This window comes from Populus nigra, chromosome 9 (genome assembly GCF_951802175.1).
Source record: "Populus nigra chromosome 9, ddPopNigr1.1, whole genome shotgun sequence".
In the NCBI taxonomy this organism is placed as follows: domain Eukaryota; kingdom Viridiplantae; phylum Streptophyta; class Magnoliopsida; order Malpighiales; family Salicaceae; genus Populus; species Populus nigra.
The window spans coordinates 14,627,638-14,654,617 of record NC_084860.1 but is presented as its reverse complement, the minus strand read 5'-3'; the positions used below and the strand labels follow the sequence as shown (position 1 = coordinate 14,654,617).

The 26,980-nt window shown below is 33.4% G+C and overlaps 3 protein-coding genes across 3 annotated transcripts; all 3 read left to right on the top strand.

Moving 5' to 3' along the window:
• The first annotated feature begins 1,688 nt into the window (after positions 1–1,688).
• LOC133703704 (G-type lectin S-receptor-like serine/threonine-protein kinase At4g27290) lies at positions 1,689–5,697 on the top strand. Its single transcript, XM_062128310.1, has 7 exons — positions 1,689–3,152; positions 3,619–3,756; positions 3,953–4,110; positions 4,254–4,461; positions 4,600–4,837; positions 4,920–5,070; positions 5,143–5,697. Exons 1-7 carry the CDS (start codon positions 1,883–1,885, stop codon positions 5,443–5,445), a joined length of 2,466 nt encoding a protein of 821 aa, XP_061984294.1. The 5' UTR covers positions 1,689–1,882; the 3' UTR covers positions 5,446–5,697.
• Positions 5,698–7,201: 1,504 nt separating this feature from the next.
• LOC133703283 (G-type lectin S-receptor-like serine/threonine-protein kinase At4g27290) lies at positions 7,202–11,375 on the top strand. Its single transcript, XM_062127745.1, has 7 exons — positions 7,202–8,537; positions 8,962–9,093; positions 9,307–9,464; positions 9,686–9,896; positions 10,293–10,530; positions 10,605–10,755; positions 10,836–11,375. Exons 1-7 carry the CDS (start codon positions 7,259–7,261, stop codon positions 11,139–11,141), a joined length of 2,475 nt encoding a protein of 824 aa, XP_061983729.1. The 5' UTR covers positions 7,202–7,258; the 3' UTR covers positions 11,142–11,375.
• Positions 11,376–17,295: 5,920 nt separating this feature from the next.
• LOC133703282 (G-type lectin S-receptor-like serine/threonine-protein kinase At4g27290) lies at positions 17,296–21,364 on the top strand. The gene is made up of 7 exons (XM_062127744.1): positions 17,296–18,586; positions 18,979–19,119; positions 19,313–19,470; positions 19,683–19,893; positions 20,262–20,499; positions 20,574–20,724; positions 20,805–21,364. The coding sequence occupies exons 1-7, from the start codon at positions 17,305–17,307 to the stop codon at positions 21,108–21,110; spliced, it is 2,487 nt and encodes an 828-aa protein (XP_061983728.1). The 5' UTR covers positions 17,296–17,304; the 3' UTR covers positions 21,111–21,364.
• Positions 21,365–26,980: the final 5,616 nt, after the last annotated feature.

Here is a 26,980-nt window from a genome sequence, read left to right as displayed (position 1 = left end):
GAAATTCTTTTTAGTTTTGACCCTCTAAAAATAATTAGAGCGCGTTTGATTAAGACTTTGATTTTAGTTGAAAAAGATATAGATATCAGAATCCAAAACGAAAGAGCGCGTCCAGATTAGAATACACGTCGTTTGTATAACCCACCCTTTATTTATGTTGAAAAGCCACTGGTTTTTCAAACTAGACGGCCGAACAAAATAAAAGCAAAGACTTATTGAATGCTCGTCGTTTACGAAATTATATTTGCTCCGACACAATCAGGCAATCACTTGTCCTTTTCTCTCGTCGGCTAACACCCTAATTTAAGGCAGGGATGTTTGTGCAAGGAAGAAGGTATCCAATACTTTTCTCTTTTATTCTTTTTTATTAGAATTGGAAACAACAATTTATTAAATGCTAAATAGAGCACAAATAAATTATTTTTTCTCATTACCTTATTTGTAAGATGATTGTATTAACAATAATAAATCTTTTTAATTAATAATGTGAATGAAAAAATAACTTCTATTGAAATGATCAAATATTGGCAGCATATATAATAATTTATTGCATTTCACACCTGTTTTTACATTTGAATCACAGTAAATCAATAAGAAAATAAACAACCTTATCCAAGTATTGGAATCTTATATTCCAAAAAGAATTATCCATCTAATTAGCGATGATAATGTCTAAAAGTGTGATAATGATTGTTTTTCACTCGAAAATACATGAAGATAATATTTTTTTTTATTTTTTAAAAATTATTTTTGATATCAGTATATCAAAATAATAAAAAAAAAACACAAACCATAAGTATATAGTCAAGAATATAATATGATATAATAAAATGAGATTGAGTTTTTTTTTTTGAATATATATCTTTAAAATACATGTTTTTTACTATAAAAAAAAAACCTCAACCACACTTTAATCTCAAACCACACTTGCATCTCAAATAAAAAAAACGTGTGATTTTTATTTTCTTAAAGTGTCTAAATTTAAATCCTTCAAGGCCCACCACGATTCAGGTAGCCACTTGGACCATCATTGAAAAAAAGCCATACTTATCCCTCAGCAAAGGATTGTGACCTCTCTCTGCAATTTGCGTTACCTTCAAGCGGAGGTGATTGATGAAAATGATGGGCAGAGACATTCAAGACTAGCTCTTGGATATCACCAGCGTCTGAAGGTCTCTAATTTCAATTAAAATCTTGCAAAAATGTCAAATATACAAGCCATCTTGATGGTCCCAAGGACCGAGTACACGTGTTTGGTAAGCACAAGCACCAAGCACCAAGCACCAAGCTGATTAAATTAGTCTTCCATGGCTGTACTGGAGCCGGGATTTAATTCAAAGATTTCTGCATATGAACATTATTCTTAACAAGATTCGAAGAGATAGATTAAAAAATAAATAAATAAATAAATAAACAAAGGCAGTCAAAGCTCAAAACAACATGCATGTCAATGGCAAGATGTTAGTGTCGGCGTTTTTGAACTATTTTTGTCTCGACGGAATATAGGGTCAGCATTTTTCTGCACTCCCCACGCGTTTGAAATTGTACTATTGGTTTTTTTAAAAAAAAATATATTTTTTGTAAATATGTTAAAATAATTATTTTTATATTTTAAAATATATTTTTTATATAATATATCAAAACACTTCTAAAAAATTAATTTAAAATAAAAAAATATTTTTACACCGCATAAACATGTTCGATGACTCTACTGTTTCCTGTGGTTGTTCTTTTCATCACATTTTCCCCTGCACAGTAGAATACCATTACTGGATCATTTCTAGGGGCTTACATCTTGTTTCTTCCCTTTTCTTTCCGTTGGTTATCTTCCATCCTGATCAAATAACAATCTGCAGTGCAGGAAAAAACTATGTGAATATCAATGGATTCCTTTCCTTCACTTCTGTTTTGCTTCTCTTTGTTGCTGATTATAGCTCCATCCACAGCAGTTGACTCCATCAATACAACTCAACCATTTAAAGATGGAGATTTTCTTGTTTCAGCCGGTGGAAGCTTTAAATTGGGATTTTTCAGCTTTGGCGCCTCCAGCAACCGTTACTTGTGCATATGGTATAACCAAATATCTACTACGACTGTAGCTTGGGTTGCTAACAGGGAAACCCCGATCAATGATTCATCAGGTGTTTTGAGGATTAATAGCAAAGGAATTCTTGTCCTTCTTGATCAAACTGGGAGCGCAATATGGTCTTCCAACTCATCAAGGCCTGCAACAAATCCGATTGCGCAGCTTTTGGATTCAGGAAACCTTGTTGTGAGAGAGGAGGGTGATAGTAATCTGGAAAATTCCTTGTGGCAGAGTTTTGATTATCCAGGCGATACGTTCCTGCCAGAGATGAAGCTTGGAAGGAACACTGTAACCAGTCTGGATCGGTACATATCATCATGGAAGTCATCTGATGATCCTTCTAGAGGTAATTGGACTTACAGACTTGATCCTGCTGCATATTCTGAGTTAATTGTGAGAGAGGACTCAATTGAGAGGTTTAGGTCTGGACCATGGAATGGTATGCGGTTCAGTGGTACTCCTCAACTGAAACTAAATACGATATACACATACAGATTTGTTTATGATAATGATGAGGAATACTACACCTATCAGCTTGTTAACAGCTCATTTCTTTCAAGGATGGTGATAAGTCAGAATGGTGCTGTCCAGCGCTTCACCTGGATTGATCGAACGCAATCTTGGGACCTCTATCTCACAGTGCAAACTGATAATTGCGATCGTTATGCACTTTGTGGTGCATATGCCACTTGTAGTATCAACAACTCCCCTGTATGCAATTGTTTGGATGGATTTACACCTAAAATTCCTAAAGATTGGGATACAATGGATTGGTCAAGTGGTTGCGATAGAAAGACTAAATTGAATTGCTCTGGAGATGGGTTTCGAAAATTCACTGGCATCAAGTTACCTGAAACAAGAAAATCATGGTTTAACAGGAGCATGAGTCTTGACGAGTGCAGAAGCACGTGCCTGAAGAACTGTTCTTGTACAGCTTATGCAAATTTGGACATTAGCAATAATGGAGGGAGTGGATGCTTGCTCTGGTTCAGTGACCTTATTGATATGAGACAATTCAATGAAAATGGGCAAGAAATATACATAAGGATGGCTGGATCAGAACTAGGTATGAAATCCTCTCGCCTCAGATGCAACTCTCTAATGCTGAGATTCTTTTAACTTGCAAATGCAGTACGTATTATATGAATTAACTGCCTCAATGACTAGCTTGAAACGCTATCTAACTGCAGGTTTATTTCCTCTTCTAGATTGACCTCTTACTCATTCTGTATCCATAGACATACCTGAACACATTTGTTTCACAACTAATAATGAATTGGATCAGTTTCGCCTCAACAAAAAAAAGTGCTTCAACTAATAAAATCCCACCTTATGGGGAGATTGTTGGAGATGTTAAAAAAGCAGTGTACTTTTTCGTCACAAAACTGATAAACCTGAGAAGATTGATTGCATTGCCTCCCTACTGATTTTTGTCCATCAACACTACTCAACCACACCATTAAGGTAGTGCTGAGGTTTCCTATCTGATTCCTAACTTCCAGCTTCTCTTCTCTTAACTGCCTTGTGTCTAGGCAATGATGGGGGCGTGGAGGCTAAATCCAAAGACAAAAAACAAACGCTTATAATAATCTTAGTGCCATGTGTTGCGATGGTGTTTCTCAGTCTAGCCTTGTTCCTGCTTCTCCGAAGAAAGAAGCGGCAGAAAAAGAGTAAGTTATTCAATCCTTCAAATATTAAATTCCCTCAGTCTAGTCTTTTTCATGCTTAGCAGGGAACATTTATACTTGGATTTTACGGATATGTGGTGTATCAAAAATATGTAAAGGAACTCATTACTTTTGAATTATTAACAGAATATAGAGGACTGTTTGTTGCTTTTGGAGTCATTGTTATGATACTTCGCAGGAAAAATGAAAGATATTCTGGAAACAAGTCAAAATAATAAAGGTAAGGAGGAAGATCTAGAGCTGCCGTTGTTTGATATAAGTACTATGTCTCGTGCAACCGATGACTTTTCTGCGGCCAATATACTCGGACAAGGTGGTTTTGGAACTGTCTATAAGGTAATACTACTTCAGTAAACAGGGACACAATTTCTTGAATTTCGTGGTACAGACTACTGGCAGCACCAACATAGCTCTGTGCGTGGTGTTAGTTTTAGTGAAAAAAGACATGCTTATAACATATATGGAATGACCATTTACAGGGAATACTAAAAGATGGACAAGAAATAGCTGTGAAGAGGCTTTCAAAGACTTCAAAACAAGGACTCGATGAATTAAAAAACGAAGTCAAGCACATTGTAAAACTTCAGCACCGAAATCTAGTGAAGCTTCTAGGTTGCTGCATTGAAGCCGATGAAATGATGCTGATCTATGAGTTCATGCCCAACAAAAGCTTGGACTTTATCTTTGGTTTGTATCTCAAAACCCTTACAAATTTAGCCAGTGTATTGAAAATACATCTAAATATTGGTTTTGTTTTTCTCGTTCCACCTTTCCATGCATTTACTAGCCTAATAAGAATCACCTAATGAACAAAAATATTGGCAGATAAAACAAGGAACAAGGTACTTGACTGGCCTAAACGCTTCCACATTATCAATGGGATTGCCCGGGGACTCCTTTACCTTCACCAAGACTCGAGACTAAGAATAATTCACAGAGATTTGAAAGCCAGCAACATTTTATTAGATGACGAAATGAATCCAAAAATTTCAGACTTTGGCCTGGCTAGAAGTGTCGGAGGAAGTGAAACTGAAGCCAATACAAATAAGGTGGTGGGAACATAGTAAGTGCTCCACTATTTGCCAGTTGTTTCCGGTCCCTGAAGTTTGATTTAGCATCTTCTAACATTGAATAACCTCCTGCAGTGGCTACATATCACCAGAGTATGCAATTGATGGGCTCTACTCTGTGAAATCAGATGTGTTTAGCTTTGGTGTGATGGTGCTAGAGATAGTGAGTGGAAAGAGAAATAAAGGATTTTGTCATCCAGACTACAAGCTGGACCTTCTTGGATATGTAAGTTTCACTGCAGAAACATTTTAATATCTGTGCATACCAAGCTGCCTGTTAATAAATGTTTAATGCCAGGCATGGAGACTATTTACAGAAGGCAGGTCTTCAGAACTCATTGCAGAATCAATTGTAGAATCATGCAATTTATATGAAGCGCTGCGTTCGATACAAATAGGTCTATTATGCGTGCAACGGAGTCCAAGAGACAGACCAAGCATGTCATCAGTGGTTATGATGTTGGGTAGTGAGAGTGAATTGCCTCAGCCGAAAGAACCTGGTTTTTTTACCACCAAGGATAGTGGTAAAGCAAGTTCTTCATCAATTCAGAGCAAGATTTCAGCTAATGAAATCACCATGACACAACTAGAAGCAAGATAGTTGACTTTTTGTACTGATAGTTTTTTGGTTCATCATGCCTGGGACTGAACTGTTCATATAAAATAGTTTCTTTCTTTTCTTTTCTTTTGGTAATCTTTTCACCATTCGGAAGTATAAAGTTATACAATCATTTGTACAGGCATTTGCTTTTTGCCCCCCTTTATGATAATTGTCCAGGCTTTCGTTTGATGTAAGCTTATGATCTACTGAATATAAAAGGAAAAAGAAAAACGGAATTCATGTTTGCAGCAATAGGAATATCTCCCATTGTTTGTATTCTTCAGTTTCAATTCAGGCAAATCCAACGTGAATTCCATTGCTTTCAGTTACATGCATCTAAAGCTTGGAGTCCTCCTCTGCCTTTTTCTTATAATAGCATGCTTCCAAAAGTCTGGGTATTTCTAACACAGTTTCTTTCGTACAAATTTTGGGAAAGTAACATGTTAAAAAAAAATATTAGGAATATAACATACTTTGAATATAAAAACACAACCGGCCATCTTCTTCTCAATTTAATTAACATGTATTAAAAATCAATTTAAAATTTTATCAAGATTTAAGAGTTAAGAAATGAGATTCAAAATCTAATGATAAAGAAATAATAGGTTACCGAGAACACACCAAAGCTTTATTTTTTACATACCCAGTATTATTACAAAAATCTTGATAAAATAAGTTTAATTATTCATTGAAAGACCATTAAATATGATTGTAATTTGTTAATGATTTTGATCAGATTTAATTATGACTTCATTTGATATTTTTTCAAGATGTAGTTAGAATCATCTTGTTAAGATCTTTCTAACCGTATTGGATGTATGGAAAACAGAGTTTCGGTATGTCTTCCATGATTCATTTTTTTTTATTCTCTTATTTTTTTTTCTGGTCATATTTCTTTATCTCATTTTTTTTTCTTAGCTATTGAATGTTGAATCCTATTTCTTAGCCAATAAATCTTTATAAAAATCTTGGTTGATTTTTATTAAGGTTAATTAATTTATAAAAAAAAATATTTGAAATATTCACTGAACAACTTTATTTCAAATAGCTGTTGCTTAGAAAAAATAAATCTGTGACGTTGAGACGTGATGCTATTTCAAATAACACAAAAATATTATTCTAAACAAAGGTGTGTTCAAACTATTATCCCGATACCTTTTCAACCTGTTACAGGAAACTATGTTATTTAAAAAAAAAAATCCCAAAATTTCAAGCCTAAATTTCAAGTTGATGAAACTAGTTGTCCAAAAGGTATCACCGTGGGGACAAGCCACTGTGATCAAACCAATACCACTCATTTGTATTCCTGTCTCCTTTTGAATTTCCATCTCTGGTCTAGAAATCATGCACTACAGCAGGTCCAATATGGCAACTAACCTACGTAGCTGCGCATTCAAAACCATTTTCACAGTACATTAATATTACTGATCACAACAAGACAAAATTCCTAGTAAGGGAGAGGTAAATCAATGCCAAGTGCCTGGAATGTCCTCTAGACGGCCACCAAAAGATCTTATCCAGCAGGGTAAAAATATAATCAGTCATTGAACCAGCTTTTGATCCAACAATCGGGCTGCTGGGAGGTAATTTTTTCACTTCTCAGTCGAAAAAGGTAATATGCGTTATTTCTATATGATAATGACTGGAAGAATTGACTGTCAAAGCTATCTAGAGAGTTGACAGAAGCGGTTGTTGCCGTTGTAGTTGTGCCTTGGACAGATGCCCATCCCACTGCATTAAGTACAGGGCTCAGAGAATATTTTCAACATATCAGCCAGCCGAAGAATTAACAAAGAGAAGTGCAGGAAAAACGATGAGAATATCTAAGAATTACACTTACCTACTTCTCTTTAGCTCTTCTTTATTGCTGATAATAGAAACTACCACAGCAATTGACACCGTAAACACAACACAGTTCATTAGAGATGGGGATACCATTGTTTCAGCTAATGGAAGCTTTATATTAGGATTTTTCAGCCCGGGCATGTCCAAAAAACGATACTTGGGGGTATGGTATGGCAAAATCTCTGTCCAGACAGTAATTTGGGTTGCCAACAGGGAAACTCCCCTCAATGATACATCGGGTGTTTTAAGGCTAACGAATCAAGGAATCCTTGCGATTCAGAATCGGAGTGGGAGCATAATTTGGTCGTCCAACACGTTGAGACCTGCAAGGAATCCAATTGGACAGCTTTTGGATTCAGGAAACCTTGTTGTTAAAGAGGAGGGTGATAATGATCTGGAAAATTCTTTGTGGCAGAGTTTTGAACATCCAGGTGATAACTTAATGCCAGATATGAAGCAAGGACGAAACAGAATAACAGGCATGGACTGGTACATGACATCATGGAAGTCACCTGATGATCCATCCAGAGGTAATATTTCATACATACTTGTTCCTTATGGTTACCCTGAGATACTTGTGATGGAGGATTCAAGGGTAAAGTTCCGTTCTGGGCCATGGAATGGTAAGCGGTTCAGCGGTGTACCGCAATTAAAACCAAATCCCGTATACTCATTTGAATTTGTTTTCAATGAGAAGGAGATTGTTTACAGATATCATCTTCTTAATAGCTCAATGCTTTCAAGGATCGTGGTAAGTCAGGATGGTGATATCCAGCGCTACACGTGGATTGATCGAACACAAAGATGGGTGGTTTATCTCACTGCAAATCGAGATAATTGTGAACGCTATGCCCTATGTGGTGCAAATGGTATTTGTAGTATTGACAATTCTCCTGTGTGTGATTGCTTGCATGGATTTGTACCAAAAATCGAAAGTGATTGGAAAGTCACAGATTGGTCAAGTGGTTGTGTTAGAAGAACTCCCCTCAATTGCTCTGTTGATGGGTTCCGTAAGCTCTCTGGAGTAAAGTTGCCTCAGACAAACACATCATGGTTTAACAAGAACATGAATCTCGAGGAGTGCAAGAACACATGCTTGAAGAACTGCAACTGTACAGCGTACTCAAGTTTGGACATCAGGGATGGTGGAAGTGGTTGCTTGATTTGGTTCGGCGACCTACTTGATATCAGAGTATTTGTTGAAAATGAGCCGGAGATTTATATAAGAATGGCTGCTTCTGAACTAGGTATGAAGTCAACCCATGGATAAATCAATTGCTAATACTTGGTTTCTTATTAGTTACAGTAAAGTCATAAATTAAGTATATTAGCTGTTAATATAATTTTTTTCAAGCACTAGCTCAACTAGAAGCTGAGGTGGGATTTAAAATGCAACAGAAGAATATCCTGTTACTTAAAACATCTTATGACAAGATGCACTGAAGAGTTCCTGTCTATGCGTAGTTTTGTGTTAGCATAAGCCTTAAGTGCTCTGCCTTGATCAGTATTGTTTACATTGTATGAACAGATAAAGAAAATTTTCTATTGTTGCATAATAGCCATTTACTAATGAAAATTTTCCACCCATAATAACCAACCAAATATATATGCTGGATAGTTGACATTTACTATTGTTGTCTTTTAACTCCACTTTTCGCTGCCTTGGTGTAGATAATGGTGATGGTGCGACGAAATCCAACGTGAAGAAAAGGATTATAGTAATTTCTGGGTTGTCTGCAGGAATTCTTCTCCTTCTCCTAGCCTTGGTCTTATATATTCGAAAGAAGAAGCAGCTGAAAGACAGTACGTGACTAACCCTGTGAAATTTTGACCATTCTCCTCCCCATCCCTTAAAATATGGCAGCTCAGTTCACTTTAAAATTTGAATTTTGGCAATCTAAGTTACAATAAAAAATTGTTGAAGAGCTCATTATAATTGATGTTTCAAAGAAAATTGAATTTAACAAAAGGCAGAGATTCCTTGTTTCCATTTAGTCACAGCAGTTCTGTATACAGGAAATATGACTGGTGTTTTTGAAGGAAATTTACAGCACAAGAGAAACAAAGAAGATCTGGATTTACCATTGTTTGATTTTGGTGCCATGGCTCGGGCAACCAATAATTTTTCAGTTAACAATAAACTAGGCGAAGGGGGTTTCGGACCTGTTTATAAGGTACCAATCAATTCACAATCATGCAATTTCTTTTCCTAATTTAATGAGAAAAACTACTGGCTCCACTGTATTTCTGTGGTATTAGTTTCTTTGGACCTTTTGTAACTACATTGCTAATTAAGTATCAAATGCAAGTGGCAATGTAGTATGCAGCATCAAATTATGATTCTCTACTCATGAGACTGTTTAGTTTGCTTCTGATATTGAGTGATTCTTTACAGGGAACGTTGAATGATGGGAGAGAAGTAGCGGTGAAGAGGCTCTCTAAGAATTCAAGACAAGGAGTTGATGAGTTTAAAAATGAAGTCAAGCATGTTGTGAAACTTCAGCACCGGAATCTAGTAAAGCTTCTAGGATGCTGCATTGAAGTGGATGAAAAGATGTTGATCTACGAGTTCTTGCCCAATAATAGCTTGGACTTCTTTCTTTTCAGTTAGTATCACTCCCAACCCATAAATTCTTAGTTCAAGTATTATATTTTACTTTATCGTCATCATACAAACACCAACACCTACTCTGTGTGAGTTATGCTTTGAACAACAGCCCAAAAGTATGTTTACCACAACATTTGGAGAGATGATCTAAGGAATGTAAGGGGAAACCATCAGCATGATAAAAAATACATTGAGTTCCTTAGGAAAATGGCTTGGTGGGGAAGAGCTTTCTCTAGTTTCGTTGTCATGCATTCAGCAGCATCTATGTATTTAGAAAACGCATTTGAAATTCTGTTTGAAAGTCCATCAAAATTTTGTATGCATTAGCTTTTATCCTGTTTCTTTTATCCGCATTTATGGATCTTACAAGAAGCTGAATGAATTGACATGGCAGATGAAACACACACCTCGCAACTAGACTGGCCTAAGCGCTACAATGTTATCAAAGGGATTGCTCGTGGACTCCTTTATCTTCACCAAGATTCAAGGCTAAGAGTAATCCATAGAGATCTGAAAGCTAGCAATGTATTATTAGATCATGAAATGAATCCAAAAATTTCAGACTTTGGCCTGGCTAGAAGTTTTGGAGGAAACGAAACCGAAGCCAATACAAACAAAGTGGCGGGAACATAGTAAGTATCTCCTCAGAGTGTAGCTTACTTCCGTTTCTCGCAAATTCAGCCTGACATTTTTGGTGCATGTCCAGTGGCTACATATCCCCGGAGTATGCATCTGACGGTCGCTACTCGACAAAATCAGACGTCTTCAGCTTTGGTGTGTTGGTGCTAGAGATAGTGAGCGGGAACAAAAACAGAGGATTCTCTCATCCAGACCACCAACTCAACCTTCTCGGGCACGTAAGTCTCAAAATTGTAACATTGAATGGTTTCGAGATACCAAATCTCTTTCTAATGACATGGTCTCACTCATCAATCAGGCCTGGAGATTATTCATAGAAGGCAAGCCCTTGGAACTAATTTCAGAATCAATAATTGAATCATGCAATTTATTTGAAGTGCTACGTTCGATTCACGTGGGTCTGTTGTGCGTTCAAGAAAATCCAGTAGATAGGCCGAGCATGTCGTATGTCGTTTTGATGTTGGGAAACGAAGATGCATTGCCTCAGCCTAAACAACCTGGCTTTTTTACTGAAAGGGATCTGATAGAAGTGACTTATTCATCAACCCAGAGCAAACCGTATTCAGCTAATGAATGCTCTATTTCATTGTTAGAGGCAAGATAGATACATGTTGTGGCTTGATTCATAAGATTCGTATTGTCCTAGAATCTATAGCTGCTTCCACATTAGCTTTTTTCTTTATGCTCCAATACTAGGTTTGCAGCAGGGTTATAAATTTAGTACAAATTCGAGCCTACATACCGAAATGACTATTTGACAACCTTGTTATCCTAGCAAGAACTCTTTTATACGTTGACAAGAATGTCTTCGTGTTATATTAGTACATTCTTTCCTGTTCTTTGTATCTCGGTTAGAGCTTAGATGGCAAGTACTTGCCAACATTCTCATTTACATGTTAAAACAACTTCCAATGTTGTCGGGCATTTGTGATTCAACAGCAAAGGAAAGTATCGGAATAAGCAAATACTAATACTGCTAGGCATATACATGAGACAAAGCACTGGAAGTGGTTCAAATGGAGTAAATATCATGACTTGCATATATCAATCATTAATGAAGAAGTTAACTTGCAGCGGAAAAAAAAAACGGTTAGAGAAATATATAAATTTCAAGTTTAAAGGGTTTTTATTTTAAAAAAAATATGTTAGAAAAATATTATATATTAAAATTTCACTTAATAACTTTAGATGAAATGATTTATTTACATGAATGTTGTGGTGGTTTTACCTCCATGGTGGCACATTTGCAGAATGAGGTCCGTTTCCTTTCTCTGTCTGTATGGCAAGCGCACGAGCCCATTTTGAGAGACGAATGACGCCTCGAAAAATCTCTGCAAGCCGTGGCCCATATACTTTACTTTGTTGAGAATTTTGATCGAACACTTGGTGACATATTTTGATGATCTCTTGGAAAATAAAACGTTTTAAAGGGTGCGCAGAGAAAAGGAATGGGCCAGAGCCCTGTTGATTCAGTTCATAGTGGCAAAAAGTCACTAGCAGTCCCTCTATGTTCTATATGTGGTCAAATGGACCCCTCAATGAATAATGTTTTCGACATAAGCCTTACACTTTCCCTTTTCGATGATCGCTTGAAACTTTGCATCAATTTTCCTGTTCGACTTCCATTAGATTAACCGAAGAAAACGATGGTCGACTCAAATAAGACTTGCAGAGAATTGGAATCCGAAGAAAAACATTAAGCTAAAAATAAAAGAATATGAGCAATTGAAATTATAGAATAATAAAATACAATATAACTAAAAGAAACTATTAATTCATTACTATAAGAAAATAGTCTATCATTATTTAGTCATTCTTGTACACATGAATTCAAAAAGGATGGCTCCATCAGAACCAAGCAGGAAATCTTCCCACCTGAGAGCCAACTTCCAGGTGACGATGCTCTAATCACTGTAGAATACTCTATTAATTAACTGCCTAAATGAACGAAAAGATGCCAAAAACTATTTTAAATTAGTTGAAACTAGGAGCAGTCCTACAAGTATCATTGCAGGTCTAGTAGACTTGTAAAGTAGGTCCACTAAGGCAGCTAGCCTTACCATGGACAAAAAAATACCATTGCCGTGGAATCTGTGGCGTTCAAAACCTTGGTCACATGGAGCACAGTAACCACCCAAATTCTTTTTTTATCTTTTATCACAAGCTTTCTGGTGTTTAAACACGTACTTTGTAATCAACAAGGAGGAATGCATTAACCATTAATAACATCCAATTAATATGATTGAGTTCAATTAAGAAAATTTGATATCCGACTTGAGTATAGAGTTTTAGAGGTATTATTATCATGTAAACATTATCTATACTTTCAGTGTCTAATTTATTTATCTATTTAATTTAGTTGATCCATCAAATTACTATTGGCATATATTATTTTAGATTTAAGAATAATTTTCAGTTGTATGGTTATCATCAGGTATCATTCTGGAGCAAAACAAACAACTTTTTTAATCAATAAAATATAAATATTTTTTTATTAAATCTATGCAATTCAAATTATAAAATGCTTAATGATAAACTTAAATAACTCTTTAATAGTCACGCAAGTAATTTTATTTTTTGTGATTAACAGTCATCACAAAGTCCAAATAAAAATGTATTTAATTAAGTGGGGGTTTTTTTTATCATATTCATATGTTGATGTTTCATCTAAATAATTTTCTTATGATTTAATAATCTTATAATTGAATCTAATATATAATACGCATAGAAATTTATTTTATGAATGTATAATGTATAATTAGTTGAGTACTGATAATTTATTTAGTTCATATTATTAATTAATATATTTAATCATCAATATTCTATATATGTTTCATATAAGTAATGGATGATCATTCTTGGATGTATCGAGTTTCACCAGAAGGTTTGCAAAGGATGAATTATTATAATAGGTTAAGAGTTTTATTAAATATGCATTATCTAATCTGAAAAATATTAATGAAGGTGGTATTAGATGTCAATGTAAGAGGTGTAAAAATAGAAAGCTTCTCGATCTAGAAGTTGTTATGATGCATCTTCTATAAAAAGGATTCATGGAGAAATATTTATATTGGTTTGCACATGAAAAAACATATGTTCCTTACAAGACCATGGTAGAAATGATGGTTGGGTCAACTTTTAGTTCTAACAACGTTTATGGAGTTGTAAATAATAATATTAATCATTATAGGAGTATGATTATAGATGCAATGAAAATGAATCAGGGTAATGTAAGGGAATGTTCAATAATAAATGAAGAACCAAATGCATATGCATATAGATTTTTTTTATCTTTTTGAAAGATTTCTATGAACTATTATAGGATGAGTGCACAAATCACATTAATTATCAATTGTTTCACTAGTGTTCACTATTAAGTCAGATCGTAGGCTAACTAAGGTTAGTTAAGACAAAATCATCAAACGAGTGAGACACATTTTACTTGAAGGGAATAGGCTGAAAAAAAACTTATGTACTGCTAAATCCATGATGAAAACCCCTTGGCCTAAGATACCAGAAATTGACACATGTCTAAACTTTTACATGTTGTACTACCTAGAAAATACAAATTTGATTAAGTGCAAAACTTGTGGGCATGCTCAGTATAAACTCTGAACTAGCAAGGGAAGGATTATTGTCGCATATAGAAAACTAATATACTTCTTAATCACTCATAGACTACAAATATCTATGAGTGTCTTTAAAGACAAGGACTACTGAGCACATGATATGGTATCATTCACATGATATAGTGAATGAAGTAGTGATGTACCCTTCTTATGGTAAAGCCTAAAAAACAATTTAATCTGGTCCATCTTAAGTTTTTAATGAAGCCATTGAATGTACGTGTTGAAATATGTACAGATGGATTCAATTAATTTAGGTCATTTGCTATATCATATTCTTATTGGTCGGTGATACTCACAGTTTATAACTTACAACCGAGGATGTGTATGAGTCTATAATTCATGTTCTTATCTATAATCATACCCAGTACTAATAATTGAGGTAGAAATATAGATGTTTTTCTTTGATTATTGATTAATGGGTTGAAGTAATTGTGGTCATCCAAGACTTTAACGTATAATATTTGGAGAAAATAAAATTTTTAGATAAAGGTAGCTTTGATATAGACTATCAATGATTTTCATGCGTATATGATAGTTTCTGATTGGAAAATAACAAGGCCTTCACCTTAAAAATAGTGGTAAAAATATTTTTTTTTGTTATTGTAATTGGATGTTCTTGCTAACTAAACACAAGTATAGGTAGATTTGAAAGGAATGTTGTACTATTAGTATTATCGGGTGAAGAATTGTATGACGTGGTCTCGTGGTACAAGGGCATTATGTGTGGTTTTCAATCTAGTAAACATAAGTTTCCTGATTTTAATGTGACCCACAATTGGGTTAGATGAAGTATTTTTTAGGAGCTTTTATATTGAAAAACTAATCTTTTTTGCCATAATATGGATGTCATGCATATTAAAAAGAATGCGTTTGAAAATATTTTTAACACTATGATGGATATGAAAGGGAAGACAAATGATAACATAAAGGCTATAATAAATATACATTTATCTTTTCACTGTAAGAATATGGAGTTGGTTTATGAATGGTTAATAGTTGTAAAGCCTAAAACTAGTTTTGTTTTACACAAGAATGCATAGTTACTTGTTTACCAATAACTTAAGACTCTGTTTTTTTTTTTTATAAATATGCTTTGAACATATCTAGATTGGTGAATTTGAAGGATAACAAATTGAATGAAATGAAAAGTCATGATTGCTATGTATTTATGCAAACATTCATTTTACTTACTTACCGGGATTTATTGCTAAAAAAAATATAGGATGCACTCATAAAGATCAATTATTTTTTAGAGATATATGCTCTAATAAGTTGCATACTCAATATCATTCATACAATCTACAAACTTGTGATGTTATTCTCTTCATCTTTCTTCGACTCAATAGAGCATCTACATGTACATCTACTATTTGAGGAAAAAGTTGGAAGCTTTGTCCAGTATAAATGAATGTATCTATTCGAGAGGTTATGAATTACAAATTCATTCTAATTAAATTTTTAGTCTTTTTTTTAATTTAAAACATTCATTTAATTCCATATAAATATTTATTTAACCTAAATAAAAAAATTAAAAATAAGACGCATGTTGAGGTTTCGATATATTATTGTTTTTTTGTTATTTTTGTTTTTGATTCCTTAGAGTTCATGACATATTTAAAATTTTATAAATCTTCTAGGAAGATAAAATTTATTATTATTATTATTATTATTTTAGAAACAATAAACCTACGTATTTAAATTTCATATTTATAGCTCTTTTTACTCGTAACAAAATTATATATTATTTATTAGTTGATATCTTTAGTTTCCGTCAACATCGATTATCATCCTTGGCAGGAAAAACAACAGAAATTCCCTCACAGAAGAGAGTAAATCAACGCTGAAAGGTGACGTAACGTAACGTAACCAGAGTAGTTTCTCAATCATTAATCAATCCGTTCAACTTTTAGACTTGTGGTGGGGTGGGTGGCTAGACTTCATCACTCCACGGACAAGGCCATGATAATCCCCACTTCCTTCAGCCTTTTCTTGACTATCAATATTTTTGCATGTGGCGTTTCCCACTTGATGGAATATCGTTCAATCATGTAAATTTATTTGGTTTTAATTAAAATTTAAAAAATAAAATTATTTTATAAAATATATTTTTAATTAAAAATGAATTGATATATATATATATATATTTGGTTAAAACTGTGATTGAAATTAAGGTTTAATAAAAAATAAATAAAAAAATAAAATTATTTTATAAAAGATATTTTTGATTAAAAGTGATTTGATATTTATATATATTTGGTTAAAACTGTGGTTGAAATTAAGGTTTAATAACAAAAATAATTTAATATGTTTGGTTAAGAATGCTTTTCAAATTAAGATTATAAAATAATTAAAAAGGATATATATTAATATTGATAGTTTTTAATTTACATATTGTAAATTTAATTATTACTATTACATCATGAAATAAATAATACTTTATATAAAATATTTTTTATTATTATATTAAACTATCTACAATTCCATCATATACGAAATCCATCCGATAAAGATTACAGTTTTCATGGTTTCTTAAACGTGCAACAACACAATTAAAATATCATCAGGAACAAAATTGGGATTGTGAACAAATTCTGCAAATGCTACGTTATTATGCGATCTCCTTCTAATTTATATAGTATCATTGAATAATATTAAACACTAATTTTTAAATAAAACACAATTAAAAATAATAAAATTAAATTTTTTTATTTTATTAATAAGACCGGATCCAATATATTTAGATTTGAGCCTCATGCGATCCTGTCACAAATAATAAAGACATTTTTTACTGTTCATGTGAATAATAGAAAATAAACTAAACTTTTCACTGTTAAGTGAAGACAGTAAAAAAAAGAGAAGCCGCTCGAAGCTACTTTCGATTACCCCTGCATTTTTAATGTAAATTGTATTGGATTGGATTCCATAAACAATAAATTACATTTAAAAATTAACTGAACGATTTATTTTTATGATCTGTTTTAAAAGTAGAAGCAGCCACATAGATAAACACTCTCGCAGCCCTCAGATGACAGTGACAAGACAGGTCTGAAAGCAGTATCTAACGATAAATATTTGATTATTTTCTAGTCTAAGCCACCCATATATTTAAAACCTTTAGCTACAAGAAAGAAAAATGAGATGAGAACATCCATGGATTACATTTCCGTACTTGTTCTTTGCTTCTCTTTATTGCTGATTCTAGAAACAGCTACGGCCATTGACACCATAAACACAACTCAGTCCATTAGAGATGGCCAGACCCTAATTTCAGCTGATGGAACCTATGTGTTAGGATTTTTCAAGCCTGGCAAATCCAAAAGTAGATACTTGGGGATATGGTTTGGCAAAATATCTGTCGTGACTGCGGTCTGGGTTGCCAACAGAGAAACACCCCTTAATGATTCATCAGGCGTTTTAAGGCTTACCAACAAAGGAAGTCTTGTCCTTCTCAATAGCAGTGGGAGCATACTTTGGTCTTCCAACACATCGAGATCACCTGCGAGGAATCCAGTTGCACAACTTCTTGATTCAGGAAATCTTGTTGTGAAAGAGGAGGGTGATGATATCCTGGAAAATTCTTTGTGGCAGAGTTTCGAACATCCAACTGATACATTATTGCCTGAAATGAAGCAGGGATGGAACAAAATAACAGGAATGGACTGGTCATTGACATCATGGAAGTCATCTGATGATCCTGCCAAAGGCCATTTTATAGATATGCTTTCTCCTGATGGGTATCCGGAGATACAAGTGATCGAGGATTCAAAAGTGAAATATCGGTCTGGACCATGGAATGGTCTCCGGTTTAGTGGCTCAAATCAATTAAAACAGAATCCCAGGTACACATTCGAATTTGTTTATAATGAGAATGAGACATTTTACAGATATCATCTTGTCAACAACTCAATGCTTTGGAGGCTTGTGATCAGTCCAGAAGGCGATCTCCAGCGCTTCACATGGATTGATCAAACACAAAGTTGGTTGCTTTTTAGCACAGCAAATACTGATAATTGTGAACGTTATGCCCTATGTGGTGCAAATGGTATCTGCAGTATTCAAAACTCTCCAATGTGTGATTGCTTGCATGGATTTGTACCCAAAATTCGAAGTGATTGGGAAGCCACTGATTGGTCTAGTGGTTGTGTTAGAAGAACTCCAGTAAATTGTTCTGTAGATGGGTTTCAAAAGGTCTCTGGGGTGAAGTTACCTCAGACGAACACATCATGGTTTAACAAGAGCATGAATCTCGAGGAATGCAAGCACATGTGCTTGAAGAACTGCAGCTGTACAGCATATTCAAACTTGGACATCAGGGATGGAGGAAGTGGTTGCTTGCTCTGGTTTGGCGACCTTGTTGATACTAGAGTATTTAGTCAAAATGAACAGGATATTTATATAAGGATGGCTGCTTCAGAACTAGGTACGAAAGTTATCCTCTGGACAAATCAATAGCTAATACTTGGACTTTAGTACATTATAGAAAAGTCTTATATTAACTAGAATAACTGCCTAAATGATTCATTCAAATATCAAGTAACTCAAGAAAATTATAGGATCAGAAACATATTGCTAGACAAGATAATTCTTTTCTTTTTCATTCTAACCATTACAGCAAACGCTACATAAAGCTTCTTACAACAAGATGACTGCATTTCCTACCAGTTATATATCATTAAGCGGAAAGAAACTTGTAGCATAAGGGACTAATTTGCCTGCCCAGAATATTATAGTTCTAACCAAACAAATGTAAGGGCAAGGTGGCATTTTCTATTACTGTCAGTTCACTCAAATTTTCCTCTCCCCTGTGTGTAGGTAATGGTGATGGCGCAAAGGTTAATGATAAATCGAACACGAAGAAAATGATCATACTAAGCTCTGTGTTATCTACCGGAACTCTTCTCCTTTGCCTAGCCATGGTCTTGTATATTCGAAATAGAAAGCAACGGAGAAACAGTATGTTACTATCTTCATGAAATTCTAATCAATCCCCTCCCCCAAATCTATGTAAAGATAGGCAGTTTAATTTATTTTGAAAATTTTTTTTCAGTAATTGAAGGTACAATTTAAGTACAGTCTCAAATGAAATTTGCGCACAGAAAATAGAGATCCCTCGTTTCCTTTTTACTCATAGCAGATCTACTTGCAGGAAAAGTAAGTGGTGGTTTTGAGAGAAATTCTAATAGCAACCTCAGGAAAGAAAACCTGGATTTACCGTTGTTTGATTTGTATACCTTGGCTGGTGCCACAATGGACTTCTCAGAAGACAGTAAACTGGGAGAAGGGGGATTTGGACCTGTTTATAAGGTACTAATCTATACACAATCATGCAATTTTTTTATGGCTTCTCAATTTCATGATACAGCCTACTGGCACCAATGTTCGTAGTGGGAAAGTGTTCTAACTTTATAAGTTCCAACAGAAGCAAGAAGCAATATAGTATGGAGCATCAAACCATGATTCTCAACTTTCATGAAACAATGTATGGCTTGCTGACAATATCGAGCGACTTTTTTCAGGGAACATTGAAAGATGGACGAGAAATAGCCGTGAAGAGGCTCTCTAAGTTTTCGAGACAAGGGCTTGATGAGTTTACCAATGAAGTCAAGCACATTGTGGAACTTCAGCACCGAAATTTAGTGAAGCTTCTAGGATGCTGCATTGAGAGAGATGAGAAAATGCTGGTCTATGAGTTCTTGTCTAACAAAAGCTTGGACTTCTTTATTTTCGGTTAGGATCGCTCAAAACTGTACAAATTTACGTTCAATTACTGTACTTTATTATGGTCATACAGACACCCACACCAATTATGGGTGAGTTTGCATTGACCAGCGGCCCAAAGGTGTGTTTCCTAGATCATTTGGAGACAGAAGTATGAGAAGAAATGGAAACTCACAAGACAAAAAGAAAAATCCTTTAGATTCCTTCGAAATATTTGTGGAAAATGTTCGAGAGAATCTTCATTCCTTTCATAGCTATTCATACTGCCATATGCATTTGAAAATTCATCAAAATAAGTATGCATTACCTTGTTTTCGTACTTTTTTTCATATGCATCTATAGATTTTACAAGAAGCTGAATGAATTAACCCTGGCAGATGAAACACACAGATTGCAACTAGACTGGCCTAAGCGCTACAATGTTATCAAAGGGATTGCTCGTGGACTCCTTTATCTTCACCAAGATTCAAGGCTAAGAGTAATCCATAGAGATCTGAAAGCTAGCAATGTATTATTAGATCATGAAATGAATCCAAAAATTTCAGACTTTGGCCTGGCTAGAAGTTTTGGAGGAAACGAAACCGAAGCCAATACAAACAAAGTGATGGGAACATAGTAAGTATCTCCTCAGAGTGTAGCTTACTTCCGTTGCTCGCAAATTCAGCCTGACATTTTTGGTGCATGTCCAGTGGCTACATATCCCCGGAGTATGCATTTGATGGTCTCTACTCGACAAAATCAGACGTCTTCAGCTTTGGTGTGTTGGTGCTAGAGATAGTGAGCGGGAACAGAAACAGAGGATTTTCTCATCCAGACCACCAACTCAACCTTCTCGGGCACGTAAGTCTCAAAATTGTAACATTGAATGATTGCGAGATACCAAATCTCTTTCTAATGACATTGTCTCACTCATCAATCAGGCCTGGAGACTATTCTTAGAAGGCAAGCCTTTGGAACTAGTTTCGGAATCAATAATTGAATCATGCAATTTATTTGAAGTGCTACGTTCGATTCACATGGGTCTGTTGTGCGTTCAAGAAAATCCAGTAGATAGGCCGAGCATGTCGTATGTCGTTTTGATGCTGGAAAACGAAGATGCATTGCCTCAGCCTAAACAACCTGGCTTTTTTACAGAAAGGGATCTGATGGAAGTGACTTATTCATCAACCCAGAGCAAACCATATTCAGCTAATGACTGCTCTATTTCATTGTTAGAGGCAAGATAGATTACATTTTGTGCTTGATACGTTTCGATGTTGTGCTCCACAGGTACTCCTAGTTACTCTAGCTGCTTCAGAATTTTTTTTTTATGTTTCTGTACCAGGGCAACTATATATACTTAATCAATGTACGTGTTTTTTTGAACTGATAACTTGATTCACAGGTAAAGTAAAAGTAACGTCTTTTTGCAGGACCTGACTCTCTTTGTAGGACCTGACTAATTGGATTTCAACATTAATATTCTATTAAACCTTTAATATTCCATTATTTTATTTATGTGGGTCACATTTTAATTTTTAACTTGTATTTCAATCCTATATTTTAGGAATTCATAGAATAGTTTTATAATTATTCATTATGATTTTTTTTAAAATAGACCTATAACTAATATAAATATGATTGTTTAACTTGTATTTTAATAGAAGGCTTAAAATAAGAATATTTAATAAAAATATTTTGAATTATGATTTTTTAATGATGATATTATTATATAAAAACTACTACACAAACAAATATTAAAAGGAATAAAGTTTATGACTTGCATACACCAATGAGAAACAAAGAAATCACATGCCACCACCAGAAGTTAAGCAAGAATTTGTAAATATTACATATTAGTCTCTTAAAATCACTTCCAAGCGGGAGAACATTTTCTTGTTGAGGATTTTCGTCGAACACATGGTGACATAACGTGGTGATTTCTTCTTTTTGTGAGAAAAGTGAGCCTAAATAATTTGGGCTTGTAGGAGGTCCAGAAGTAGACAAGGCCTGTCATGATGGCTATGGGATCTGATATCCATGCTTGTAAGCAGGTCGTTTCTAAAAACATTAGACGTGAAGCGTTTGTTCCTGGACAAGGCCCGTCAAGCGTTTGATTTCATATGTGTGAAATATAAGACAACATAGATGGGCGATTAAACTAGATTCTTGATACAGACTAAGTTATCTTACAAGTTGGGTTAATTTTTTTTTAATTTAATAAAAAATATTCAGATATTACTAGTGTTTTTTTAATGGAAACAACATTTAAATCATATGGGGTTAACCTGTTATGACTTGATTGATTTTGTGGGTCTAAATACAACTCGGATGACAAGTAAAAACATCGTTTGATTTATTTTTTTTTCAAGATGGCATAAGATCAAGATAACCCCATATAAAAAATTGAAATAAATTATAAAATTCAATTCTCAATCAGTCTATTGTTGAAGAATAAGACTAAAAAAACATAAAAAATAACCCAAGTCAATCTGTTAAACTCATAACTTGGATCATAAGACCGACATAATCTCATAGAAATAAAATAAAAAAGACCTAATATAACTTGGATTAACTTGCTGAATCTACAACTCTAACTATGAGATTGAGATAACCCTATAATGAGCAAATAAAAACAGATTATGAAACTTAATTCTCAATCGATCCTATCAAACTCAATGTTGATAATGAAATTTGAAAAAATCTTAATTAAAAAAATGACATAAAAAATGAGCCAAATTAATATGGCTTAACTCATTAAACATTATTCCTAGATTATGAGGTTAGAATAACCTCATAAAAATCAAACCAAAATAAATCATGAAGCATAATTCTCAATCAAACACAATATTAAATGATGAAATAGAGAAAAAAATCAATAAAAAAAAACTAAGTCAATTGGATCAACCTACCAAACTCGCATTCTTGGTCATGAGACGAGGACAACTCAATAAAAAGCAAATCCAATGTTGAAGGGCATAAGACCGAGATAAGCTCTTAAAAAAATAAAAATAAAAACAACTTGATTTAACCAAGGTTAAAATACCAAAACTCGTAACCTTGATCATTAGACTAAAATATCCACATAGAGAATAAATTAAAATAGATTATGAAGTTCAATTCTTAACTGACCCAATATTGAATGATAAAATTGAAAAAAAAATTCAATTAAGAAAAAACACAAAAAAATAACTCGAGTCAACTTATGTTAATTTGTTAAGCACTATTCTCAGATCATGAGACTAGATTAACCTAACAAAGAGCTTATAAAACAATTTATAAACTCTAATTCTCAATTAACCCAATATTAAATAATAAAATTGAAAAAAAATAGTTAAATAGGGAAAAAACCCTGGCCAATTGAGTTAACTTGCTAAACCTGTAATCCATGTCATGAGAGTGAGATAACTTAATAAAAAAAATCTAATTTTAAAGGATAAAATTTAAAAAAAATAAAGAAAAAAAACAAATGCTTTTTTAGGGCCACATCATGGGGAAAGTCACATCTATTTTGATTACCATAAAAGTTTATTATAGAGTGTGATGATGGTATAAGTGTCAATGGTGACTGATAGGTCCAATAGTCTTTTACTAATAAGTCTTTTCTCTCTATCTTAATAGAAAAAAGTTCATAATGGTATCAATTTTGATGGGTTAACATCTATTTGTATTATTGCTTTATTGAAGATAATATTCTTAGCACTTTCATCATATATCAATACCATTTGCATATTATAATTAGAAAGAACTATGGTAATTATAAATATATTTTCATAGGAAAGGTCAATCCCTCTCCATCTTTCAGATTGAACATGATAGATTCGTTTTGTTATCATGAGAAAAATAGTAATTGATTTCCTTAAGCATTTCAGATCCTATTAGAATCGTCTTCTTCTAAAATTCCATCCAAGATCAATGTAATATAAGATAAAATCTTATGGGGAAGGTTGATTTCCTCTCCTTACTTTTTAAACTTTATCTTTTTTCTTAACAAACTACTAGAGGTATCTTTTAGCGATTAATTTTTTTCTTATTTTTTCTTTAATACATAGCACTCTTTAATATCATATCCCTATCTTTATAGTAAAGAAAATACTTCTTAGAGTTGTGCCTAATAGTGTTTCCCTTTATTGACAATAAGTAGTACTTTCTTATAATATATGAAAATACTTTTATCTCAATGGTATTTAATAAAGTGGTCATCAATTTAGGATACACCAAACTACAATTGAAATGAACCTTTAAGTTATTTATAAATTCCATCTTAATGTGGTTTTTTCTTACATAATAGTTTTCATGAAAAATAGTTGTGTACCCTCGCAATAGTAATAGGTTCTAATAAACCTTTCAAATTAAACACTTATTCGTTAAATATTTTTAAATAAGCTTTGATACTTTCATTCACCCATTGAACGATAACAAAGAGCTTGGTTGAGCTAATTTTAGTAGATATGCTTAGGTTAAAACAGATAATAAGCTTGGCACACAAATTAAAAAAAGTTTATTATGTAACCATGTTCTAAGCTATTGTAGTAGGTTAATGTACACTATAAAACATGATGGGGAAGATTTTACCCATTATGTTGTTATGCTATATAACCATTCATAGGATGCATTTTATATTCTGTACTTGTTCTTAATGGGTAATGAACTTGTCTAGTTCAGGTTTATCTTTATAGAAATAAAATCATTTAAAGATGGGTGTCCAATACACTCTTACACAAAGATGAGTCTTTTATCTAGCAAGCATAATCTTTGCTTTCTATAACATGTGTATGAGATAATGAGAGGAGGATAAAAAGATGCAAAAGAGTAAGTTTTTTTTTTTTTGGTATATGTATTAATATGATGAAGTTATGCATTGCATCTATGATCCTTGGGTATTTATTATAATGTTTTGAATATAAAGAGATAGGAAAAGGCAACAAAGCCCTTAGAGGCTTAAAGAGAGAGTATAAATAAATAAGGGTATTGTAGTAATTGAATACACATAATAAATATAAATAGAAAGGAAAAAAGAAGAAGAAGAGATCTGAATATTTTGAGAGTAAACCATGAGAGAGAAGGGAGGAAGAAGAACAAGAGAAAAGAGGGAAATAGAAAGGAGTTGGAGAAAATAAGTTTAAAAGTAAGATTTAGGTTGTTAAATATATAAATATATGTTAATTGAACTTTAAATTTAAGTTTTGATGAATGTTAGGGTTTTGGAAAATTTGTGTTTTGAGTTTAATTGATGAATTAATTTGAATGTTATGGAGTTAATTGTTGTGGATAATTGATTATTTAGTTGATTATGGAAGATTGATGATTTTTAGTTATGAATTGTGTAAATGATAAATTTTGAGTTAGAAATATGGAAAGAACAGTAGGTTTTCTGTTGAAATTCTGGGTTGGAGGTTGAGGATGACAAAATTTCAGTTTGGTCCCTCAATTTATGAAAATTATAGTTTAGTCCCCAAATTTTGGAAAATTACAGATTGGTCCTTGGAGCATATTCCGAGATTCTGAATAGAATAAAATATGAATTAAGGGCAGAATTCCAGTATAGTTATGAAATTTTAACACTTTCAATTTGGTCTTCCAATTTGACAAAAATTACAATATGACCCTAAAATTTTGGAAAAATTCCAGAATGGTCCCTGGAGCATAATGAGATATTTTGGACATAATTGAGGATTAATTATGGTCAGAATTTCAGTATAGTAATGGATTTATGATATTTTTAGTTTGGTCCTTCAATTTGATAAAAGTTACAATTTGACCCTTAAAAATATGATAAATCTCAAATTAGTCCCTAACTGTAATATTAGCTTTTACATATTGGTTTGATGAATAATTGAGGGTTATTTTGTGAATTATTACCAATTTTATTATTTTTTCTATTATGGATTAGATTTCGAAAAAAAACGTTAAATTTTGAGTTTTTGAGAAAATTGACTAGTTAGTTCAAAAACATATAGGGTTATGGAATATACCCTTAGATAAGTGTATTAAATAGGTTATATGTTCTTTTGAGTCATTCTTGAATATGTCTCCTTTGTATTCAGATAATTTTGATATTCTACCAGCGGGACACTATTAGGATTTCCTTCGGTATTTGCTTTTGAGTGCTGTTTGCTTTTGAGTTAGGTGAGTGGATAATTTTCTATATGCATGAGAAATATTATAAATACTTAATTTGTTAATATGAATTGGTTCATGTTTCTTGATAATATATATATATATGTTGATTATTATCCTTGTTATGATAAAGCTTGATCAATTGTTGAATCTGAATTCTTGATATGAACTAGTATATATTTTGAATTAACTTCTGAATTGATAGCTCCTCATTTGATTGATGTCATGAGTTGAGCCTTGAGATATGAATATGTCTGTTTGATTATGATTATGAACCTATGGTATGTTAGTCAGAATATCCATGCTAGATAGTGTTAGTCTTTGTGCACATCGTTTCTGAACCCTAGTTGGTCGGGGGAGTCACCAACCTGTGTGGACTGATCATCCCACAGTATGGAGCCTCATACTCATTATATTTTGATTTTCTGATATTTTTACCATATGATATTCTTATTATGGCCTATTTGAGAAACCTTCCCATAAGAATTTAAAGCCATACTTGTATTTATATTTCTCATTGCTGTATTACCTCGTGTGTGTGTGTATTGAACATTATCTACTCACTGAGTTTTTGAACTCACCCTCTCATTATTTACCTCTTCAGGCTTATAACTTGATAGCAGATCACTTTTGTTGAACCTTCCGAACCTGCTCTTTTGGTTGTAATTTGTACATTTTCCTTTATGTCTAGTTAGTACTCCAAAACTATGAATTGTATTAACTCTTGTATTAAGACAATGAAATTATATTATGAAGTTAGTTTTGCTTTTAGTGCTGCATTGAACTCTGATTGACTTATTTGAAGGATAAGTTTGTATGTAAGTTTGGGTTCGCATAGGTATGAAACCTTGGAGGGGAACCTTGCCTATGTGTCGGTCATGGATCTGGGAATCGGGTCGTGATATTTGTACACCCTCGAGTTACTTAAAATGACATAGATTTACTTGACAAGGAGTAGAGTTGTCTTCCTGTTGTGTAGGAGAGATCTTGGAGTATG